The 10179-nt window shown below is 47.2% G+C and overlaps 1 protein-coding gene across 1 annotated transcript in view; it reads left to right on the top strand.

Moving 5' to 3' along the window:
• Positions 1-8086: 8086 nt before the first annotated feature.
• TXNRD3 (thioredoxin reductase 3) overlaps positions 8087-10179 on the top strand; it is a 38319-nt gene continuing 36226 nt past the window's right edge. Inside the window, exon 1 of the mRNA XM_075938781.1 lies at positions 8087-8314. Coding sequence (XP_075794896.1) covers positions 8192-8314 — 123 coding nt within the window. The 5' untranslated portion in view covers positions 8087-8191. The remainder of the gene's footprint in view (positions 8315-10179) is intronic.

Raw genomic sequence — 10179 nt, 5'->3', positions numbered from 1 at the left:
GGGCAGCTGGAGCTCATAGGCCGCCGCTCAGCTGGGCTGCCGCGTGGGAGCAAGAGGTGCAAACAGCCATTTGGGCTTTGCGCTCCCCATGCAGGAGGAGGAGGAGAAGAGAAAGGGAGAGTGAGAGGCAGGAGGGGAAGGAGAAGAGAAAGAGAGACGGAGAGAGATGGAGGAGAGCTGACGGGGGGAGGGAGGCAGTAGGAGGAGGAGAGAGAGAGAGAGAGAGACACGGAGCGAGAGACCGGAGGCTCAGGAGAGAAGACCGAGATAGAAAGGAAATAGGACGTGGAGGAGAGACCTGAAAATCCCATTTTATGTCAGGCTAATTGGCTAGTTTATTAATAATCCTCTTATTTTTAACTAATAAGCGGAGTGTCCACACTACCAAGCCTCTTATTTTGAAATAGCAAACTAGTTATTTCAAAATCTGTACTCCTGTTTTCCTGGGGGAATAAGCTTATTTTGAAATAGTTATTTTGGGAGCTATAATTTCAGAATAAGTTATTTCAAAATAATTTCCTAGTATAGACATGCCCTTCAACTACAACCTTCTGAGGGTGGAGTCCTGCCAAACTGTACATTATGATGGTAAAATTATAAAATACATGCAGAGTTGTAAACATGCATGCTGCTATAATGGGTCATAAAACCCTCACACTGGCATGAACGGAGGATAGGTGTTGCTTTGGGCTAGGGTGTTCCTGACCTTCCATATCTGCATCTCATGCTAAGACAGGAGAAAGAGATATAAGGAGGGAACTCCATTTAAAAGGGAAGGAAAGGCAATCCTGAGAAGCCCACCTCTTGGAGAGAAGGCTGACAGCAAAGACAGATCTTGCCTTGCCCTTGCAGAAAGGAGAACACAGACCCCCACTGAGCTGAGGAGAAAAACAGGCTGAGATTTGTATTGGAGACCTTGGGTGTGCTACGATACTGCCAAGGTTCCTTTGGAGCAAAAGAGGCCAATATCTTCACAGAAGCCACTTGAGGTTTTTCTTTCTTTTCTTGGAAAATGGGGACTGTTTGGTTTCTTTCATACATGGCACTGAGAAGGCCTTGGGCAGAGAGGTTGAGCACCCACCCTGCTAAACTGACAGGCCCTGACACACCCGTTGGAGTAGAGCAATCAGATGTGCATGCTTGTGATCCCCACATAGCTCCTGAAGGGGGCACTCTGCCAAGCACAGATTTATGACAGCTGCCCTAGATGCACAGAAAAAGATGCATTCCCTGAGCCAAAGTCCTAACAGTCAAAATGTGGAGCATCTGTAAAGCACCATGCACACTTATGGCATGGTATGATTTCACTTATAAACAGACACTGGTCATAGAATTTACACTGACAATGCAAACTGCTTCCATACTATAATATTTGGGGAGGCATATTCCACTTTGAGGGCAAAATTTTAAAATACAGGCAGCGACACTGTGTCTTCAGAAAAGTGCAAGCATCTTTACCTCATCTGCATGCACAGGACCCATTCTGGATGAACTGCGTGTAAAATGTAGGTTTTGTGTGTGCAGCGCATTGTACTGTTAACAGCTTAGAAGCCTCCGTCTGAACATAAATCTCTCCCCCTCCCCTTTTGTCACATTATTTTAAAAAAACAATAACAAAAAAACAGCTAAACAGCTTCTCACCATTCATCTGTAACCTTGCAAAAATAATGCTTGGTAACTCTTGAGATCCCCACTGTCTGCTCAGCAACAGTGAACTGACAAGCTTTCTCTCCACAGCTGTGACAGTGTCCATGCTCTACTAGATGGAAAGATAACTCTTTCAATGGTGTGTATAATTATGTTGCCCTCTAGTGAGCAAAGGCTCACAGAGTTGATAAACCCTAGTATAGGTAGAACCTCTCTAGTCTGGCACCCTTGGGACCTGACCGGTGCTGAACCGGAGAATTTGCTGAACCACAGGAGGTCAATATTGCCTAACAGCATTACCCACACTTCCACTGAAGACATGCAGGGGTAAATTAGAACAAAGTAATAGCACAGAACACTAAGAGCTTGTAAATAAACTTTATGGGATTGCAGGAAATTTGGCCACACCCATGATAAGTGGACATCCAGCTATCTAAAATCATGCTGGACCATGTATGGTGCTGGACCATCATGTATGGTGCTGGACCAGAGAATGCCAGACTAGAGAGGTTCAAATTATGCTAGTATAGTTAGATTATTGTTAATATCTATTATTTACAGAGCACCACAGATGTACGTGAAGATGAAAGCAAATACAGATTTACTCCTGTCTTAGTGTAAATCATCTTCTAAATTTAAATAAATTCTGGAAGGCACTCAGATATCACAGTGGGGATTAAGAACCTATGCAGAATAAAATATAATTTAATAGACCATAATTTAAATTAGATACAGAGCAAGAGATGGTGATGAAAAATGGGCAACAGAGGGAGTAGAGAGAACAGTGACTGCACAGAAAATAACACAGGAGAGATACTTACTTACTTACATCCCTATCTTGTTCATTCCGCATTTTAAAAAATAAAATGTATTAATAGTGAAGATAGAGGAAGATTCTCCTTTAGTTCCAGTGAAAAGGGCCTATAATTTTGGAGCACAAACTAGAATTGTAAAGGACTAGTTGACTATCCGACAAGTAAATGCTTATTGGATAATCGACAGGATAGTCGACTAGTCACTCCCCCTCTTCCTGCCAGCAAGGGGGGGGGGGGAACAGGGGAGTACTTAAAAGCGGGACCACCACATGAAGCTCAGGTTCAGCTGGGAGGTCCCCAGCTGATCCAGGCTCCAACTGGCATTTCAAAGCAGCAGCGCCACACTGAGCCCAGGGTCAGTTGGGGACATCCCAGTGCAGCACTTCCGCTTTGAAATGCTGGATAGAGCCTGTATCAGCTGGGGATTCCCCAGCTAACCCAGGCTATGTGCAGAGTGCCAGCTTTGAAATCTACAAGAGTCCCCAGCAGGGGCTCTTGTGCATTTCAAAGAGGAAGTGCCCTCATGGAACCCAGAGTCAGCGGGACTTCCCATGGGCCCTGGGCTCCACGCGGTGTTCCAACTTTGAAATGTTTCAAAGGCAGAATGTGGAAGTGCTTATCGACTAGTCAAGTAGTCAATGGAAATTCCATTGACCACCTGACTAGTAAATTAATCACTAGTTAACATCCTTAGCACAAACTAATAAATTCTATCTCTACCTAAAGTCTCTGTATTATATTGTGATGATGCCAGTAGAACAAGGAAGTATCTTTAAAAAAATAAAATCTTGTTTCAGTTTGCTAAGTTCTGGGGACTTTAGAAGCAACGTAAGGCAGCTGAGTGTGGTTTAACTGCGCTCCAATGCTCTTGAATTTCCAAGAAGCTGCCAATATGGATCTCCAGAGCCTGGGACCTGCTCAGATACCCACTCAGAGTTTCTGGTGACCAGGGGCAGATGACCATTTTGTGGGGCCCAGGGCAGCACAATTTCGCGGGGCCCCCCTTTGCCATGGCGCATGCACGGTGGCGCCACAGCGCATGTGCGGGGCTTCTTGAAGCGCGGGGCCCAGGGCGGCCGCCCCGCTCGCCCTGCCCTATATCCACTTCTGCTAGTGACAGTGTGTGATTTGCACAGGCAGTGACAATGTGTGATTTGCATAATAACCATGTCTAAGCTGCGGTGTTTTCCCAGAAAAACATCTACACTGAAATTGCATTCTTTCAATAGAAAGTCAAAAGAATGCAGGGGGTTTTCTGACAGCAGTAAACCTCCTTCTACGAGGAAGAAGCCTTTTTCCAAAAGAGCTCTTTTTGGAAAAGGCGTGTGTGGACACGGAAGAGATTTTTTTTCTAAAGAAGAGGCCTCCAGGAAAAAGCACAGGTGCCTTGGTGGCCAGTCCATCCATAGTAATCACGACTTAAATGTGAGATAGCGTCCAATCAATGTGGATGCTAGCTTTCGAAAAAGCAGATCGCTTTTTTGATGCACTTTAACTGTGTGGACACTCTCTTTCGAAAGAAATTTTTCCATAAGATCTCTTCCGGAAAAGCTTCTTTTGAAAGAAGCCTATAGACTAGACATAGCCTCAGTCAGCATCTGTGTTGTTCAGGTCACCTTTCTGCAAGGCAGTGCAGAACCTAACTACTAAGTTACCTGCTTGGCCCTTCACTCACACATCCAGCCAAATCCTGCTAGGTAACTGGTGCAAATATAATATCGCACTGCTGGCATATCAGGGCTTATCCTAAGGGCTCTCAAAACATTCAACCATATGAATGACGTGTTCAAAGAAGTGACTGTCCCTGTGTTTGACTCTACATCGACCCTAGTGTCCTTTCTTGACTTGAGACACCAAAAGCTTTTAAAGCTAGCTCTGAATATAATCAAGGGCAGTAAGGCCTTAGCGCCACACAGACCACGGTGCCCCCTCAAGCCTCAGAGCCATGGCAGGGCTCTTTCAGTTTTAGGGCTCCAGGGCAATTGCTCCCTTTGCCCCCCCCCCCTCGTTGGCAACCCTGTCCCTATGTCTGCAGAGAGATGGGGAGAACACCTATGGAGAGGACAGATGCTTTCCCTCTCCAGAGTGAAATCTAGGTCCCGTGTGACATATCCTTTTGAAGTACCTGCATGCCAAAGCCAACTAAACTCGTCCCCGTCTCAGGAGTTCCGCTTCTTAGCTGAACAGTTTTAATTCCCATTTCAATGCAGGTTCAGCCCTATACTAAAGTCTCTCAGTGGTTATCTACACTGACACTTAAGGCTATGTAAGATACATCGCTCAGAGTGTGAAAAGACCATCCTCCTGAGCAATGTAACTTACCTAGACTTACTAAAGTAGTGTCCACAGCATGCTATGTCAGAGGAAGACACTTTCCCACTGACACAGGTTCCACCATTGTTGAGGTAGACTAATTATGCCGATGGGAGAATGCTCGCCTGTCAGCACAGCACAGCACATCTTCACCAGATGCACTGCACTGGTGCATCTGCACCAATGTAGTCCAGTAGTGTAGACTAGCCGTCACTGTTTGAAAGCGTCTCAAATCCCATCCCAGTCCCTTTTTGGAATGCATGGTTATTATGCAAATCACACACTGTCACCGCCAGTGATAATTTACTTAATGGTGCCAAAATCTGTGAACTTGCCTAAAGGCTTTTGACATCATTTGCCATGAACATTAGTCAATAAATTCTGGGATGGAGCAATTTGCATGTCACCCAAATGACTGGATATCAAATTAGGCTTCTGACAGGCTCCAGAATGGCTCTCTCCTTTCATCATTAATCTTGACAAAGGGGAGGGGGCAAAAGCCCTGATAGGACCTGGGCTGTTTTCTGACATATGACGGATTGATGTATCAATCTAAGGTCATCCAGTTTATCATTCATTTTGAAGAAGGCTCCAGATTTCTATTTCTACCTTCAGCTCCAAAGCTGCAGTGTGATTAGGGGGTATAGGGGGCTGATTGCATATAACAACAGCAAATGTAGTTTAGTTTCCTGTGAAATGTTAATGCTGAAAATCCTATATGCCCTATTCCCCTCCTACAGGACCAGCAACTTCCACAGAAGCCAATGAGAGGTTTTAGCACACTTGCGTGGCAGGAGAATAGGATACCAGTTTAGAACCTTTGCATTGCTCTGTCATACTCTCTTTTGTATTAGAGAGACGAGGTGGGTGATGTAATATCTTTTAATGGACCAACTTCTGCCTGTAAGAGAGACAAGCTTTCAGGCTTATACAGCGCTCTTCTTCAGGTCTGGAAAACTTACTCAGTGTCAATAAAATATATTATCAATGGATGGCATAGGTATCAAAGGGGAAAGGGCGTGCCTCTCCAAACAGCTCAGTATGGTTTTGTCCATGCTCCACCCCCCAGTCCAGGACATCTTCCTACTTACCCCTTGTGATCTGGGGGTTCTTCATCCATGGCCAGAGCTCTGGGCCAGAGATTCCAGCAGCTGGAGCCCATGCTCACACCAACCCTTTAGGGAATCAGCCAGTGGCTGCTGGGAGGGCAATGCTTATGTGTAATTGCAGTATGTGGAGCCTCTTTTTTCTGCCCTCACCCCTCTGCTTAGGAGCTGGACCTGCTGGCCATTTCCAGGGTGCAGTGTGGTGCCTTGGCAGGCAGGGAAGGAGCTGACCGGCAGTCACTTGACTTAAGCCTGGACCCCAACCACTTGTCCCAGCTCTGCCTCCCAACCTGGAGCTCCCTCACACACTCTGAATGGCTTGGCCCCATCCTCTATCCTGGAGCCCCCTCCTACACCTCAAAACCCCTCTTATCTGGCTCCGCCCCAGAGTCCGCACCCCCAAGAGGAGCCCACACTCCCTCCTATACACCTCAGCCCCAGACCAGTTAAAGTGAATCTGGGTGGGGGACAGCAAGGCACTAGGGGAGAGGAAATGTAGTGATTGGGGGCAAGGCCAGATGTTCAGTTTTGCACAATTAGAACATTGACAACTTTACTGCAGAAATTACCGATTTTATTACCCTAGTGCAGGGATTCTCAAACTTCATTACAATGCAACCTCCTTCTGACAACAAAAATTACTACACAATCCTAGAAGCCTGCCCAAACCCCACAGCCTAGAATCAGATATTCACTGCTGTTCAAGTTCTGGAAGAAGCAGGGACAGAGTGTGAATCAGCAGATTCATGGAACTCCAAAAGTGCTGGAGAAAGGGGGGAAACAGAAATGCGGAGCTCCAGTACCCCAGTGCGCAAGAGGTGCATAGGGGAAGAGGGCAGAGAGGGTGTGTGTGGGCTGCAGGTGGAACCCCAATAATTTGTGGGCCACAGATTGCCCACCACTGGTAATCATGAGGCCCACTGAGATGAAGGATGGCCACTCATGCGGCCCAAACACTAGTCTTAGTTGCCCATTGCTGTCGTAGCTCATTCTATCAAAGTCTTTATTCATTATGTAACAACTTTAAACACATAAGTTTTGCCTGACTGCAAGGGTGTTTTTACATGAATTGGCTTTTTTAAAATGTGTTTTTACACAGAGGTTTGTCCATTTCCCCTTACTTTCACTCTCCCTCAGCCCCAATCTTTTTGATGAACCACAAAGACTGTGCTCCAATAATCTGTCCTGTAGATGGCACCTTCTCCCAATTTTTATCACTCTATGGAATTCATAAATGAGATATACAGGATATTTTTACAGCCCTATTTACAGGGTCTTTTAGACCAGGAGTTCTCAACCTTTCCTTTCTGATTCTACTACCCCCCCCCCCCCCCACACACAAAATCTAAAAAAGCATCACAGCCCACATGTACCACAACTGCTTATCTGCATATAAAAACCAGGGTCAGTGATAAGGGGTAGTAAGTAGGGCAACTGTTGGAGCCCCACACCATAGAACACCTGGCAAAGCTAAGTTACTCAGTCTTCGGCTTCAGCCCTGGGTGGCAAGACCCAGGACATCAGCCCTGTATGGTGGGGCTCTGGCTTTTTGCTCTTGGCTCCAGTTAATCTAATGCCACTGTGGTTTGGCAGCGTCCCTAAAACCTGCTTGTGCCTCACCCCAGGGAGCGTCGGATTCCTGGTTGAGAGCTGCTGCTTTAGACATCACCTGCGGCTAGGAATGAAAAGTTGCAGCGTCGCAATCTGTAGCAACAATTAGAAAATTTTGCAGTTGGTTGAAAAAAGTGCAATTGGCCATGGACATTAAATGTACAATCAGATGCACATTTACCCCTTATTGTTCACTATTTTTTTAACCAAACCCCCTTCGTTCCTATTTTCCAGCTGCGAAGCTAAGGAACACGCCGGAAAGAATAAGTGTGCATAGGGAGCTAATGCCACAGACAGGAAGAGTGCCCAGGAATCGAGCCCTTCACGCTGCGGTCCGGCACTGGAACGCTCAAACCCTCAGGAAGCAGTATCGCGACTGCACTGCCCACACCATACGGGTGCCTGCTGCGCATGCGCTTGCCCTCTCTTCTTGGCATGTCCCAAGTTTTCCTTGCGGGGGTGGGACTGATATAGGATTCTCCCTCCTAGGTTCAGTCTATTGTACGGATGTTAATGCGCATCCCCACCTCATCTCCAATAGACTCTTCCAGACTCCTCCTTCCTCCCACGCCCCCCCCCCCTCCTCGATCTCGCCGGAAGGAAAGAGGCGGGGCTAAGGTGTGAGTGAGTGCCGGCTTCTGCTGCGCGCGTCGCCTGGCGCGAGGAGAGCGCGCGAGAGCTGCCTCCTGCGGCACAGCCATGCCTCCCCCGGGCCAGGTCCGGCTGCCGGACTGGGATGCGCTGCGGCTCCGCGTCCAGACGCTGATCGGCTCCCACCGGATCGCGATCTTCAGCAAGAGCTACTGCCCCTTCTGCCACAAGGTGAGGGGCCGCGCGGGCGCCTGGGGTGGGCCTTGCCGCCCGGCCCGCGCACGCGCAGCGCCTGAGGGGAGGCCGCCCGCGAGCGGCCCCGGAGGGGACTCGCCGTCCGCCGCAGCGCGTGTGTCTCGTGCCCTGAGCTCCCCGAGCGTTGTGTGGGGGCCGGAGGCGAATGTTCATCTCTGGGGCCGGGCTGGCTCGTGGGAGCCCGGGGCTGGCCCCCGTCTGGCCTAATTGCAGGGTAGAGCATCTGTGTCTGCGGAGGGGCAGGCTTCCAGCTCCGACGTGTGTATGAGTGGGGGCATCTGTCTCCATTGGGGAGCCGACAGTCATAGGGCGCCAGAAGTGGAAGGGACTTTGAGAGGACATCGAGTCCAGTCGCCAGCCCTCATGGCAGAACCCAGTGTTGTCTAGATCATCCCTGATGGATGATAGAACCTGCTCCTAAATAGCTCCAGTGATGGAGATGCCACAACCTCCCTAGGCAACTTATTCCAGTGTTTCACCACCCTGACAGGAAGTTTTTTCCTACTGTCCAACCTAAACCTCCCTTGCTGCAGTTTAAGCCCATTGCTTCTTGTCCTGTCCTCAGAGCCCAAGAAGAACAATTTTTCTCCTTCCTCCTTGTGACACCCTTTTAGATACTTGCAAACCACTGTCATGTCCCCTCTTAGTCTTTTCCTTTCCAAACAGAACAAGCCCAAATCTTTCAGTCTTCCCTTATAGGTCATATTCTCTAGACCTTTAATCATTCTTGTTGTTCTTCTCTGGACCTTCTTCAGTTTCTCCCACATCTTTCTTGAAATGTGGTGCCCAGAACTGAACACAGTACTCCCTCCAGTGGAGGCCTAATCAGCACAGAGTAGAGCAGAAAAATTACTTGACATGTCTTGCTTACAACACTCCTGTCAGTGCATCCCAGAATCATGTCTGCTTTTTTTTTTTTTTGCAAGAGTGTCACACTGTTGATTCATGTTTAACTTATCCTCCACTATAACCCCTAAATCCCTTTCAGCAGTACACCTTCCTAGACAATCACTTCCCATTCTGTATGTGTAAAACTAATTGTTCCTAAGTGAAGTGCTTTGCATTTGTTCTTATTAAACGTAATCCTATCAACCTCAAACCATTTCTCCAGTTTGTCCAGATAATTTAAAATTATAACCCTATTCTCCAAAGCAGTTGCAACCTGTCCCAGCTTTGTATCATCTGCAAACTTAATAAGCGTATTTGCTATGCCAATATCTAAATTGTTGATGAAGATATTGAACAGAGCTGCTCCCAAAACAGACCCCTGCAGAACCCCACTTGTTTTGCCCTTCCAACATGATTGTGAGCCATTAATAACTACTCTGTTATCCAGACAGTTATGCATCCACCTTATAGCATCCCCATCTAAGTTGTATTTGCCTAGTTCATTGATAAGAAGTTCATGCAAGACTGTATCAAATGCTTTACTAAAGTCTAGGTATACCACATCCACCATTTCTCCCTTATCCCCAAGACTTGTTATCCTATCAAAGAAAGCTATTAGATTGGTTTGACATGATTTGTTCTTTACAAATCCATGCTGGCTGTTACCTATAACTTTTATTTTCTTCCAGATGTTTGTAGATTAATCCCTTAATTGCTTGCTCCATTATCTAATGTAATAATAGTGTAGTCCATTAATTGAAAAGCAAAAGCTCATAGGTTAATGCTGTAGACTACATGCATTTTTCCCTCTTCTTCTCCCTCCCCCCCTCCCCCTCTGCCTCCCCCTCCTCCCCCGGCCAGTAAATTTTGTAGCAGAGAGGCCAGCACCCTGGCTCCGTCCTGGCTTGTACCAGGTCTGGGACCTACCCTTGCTGCAGGTCTGCATTTAAAGT

The sequence above is a fragment of the Pelodiscus sinensis genome, chromosome 11, assembly GCF_049634645.1.
Source record: "Pelodiscus sinensis isolate JC-2024 chromosome 11, ASM4963464v1, whole genome shotgun sequence".
Taxonomy (NCBI): Eukaryota; Metazoa; Chordata; order Testudines; family Trionychidae; genus Pelodiscus; species Pelodiscus sinensis.
Note: the sequence above shows the minus strand (reverse complement) of the source record. Positions and strands in the feature narration are given on the sequence as shown.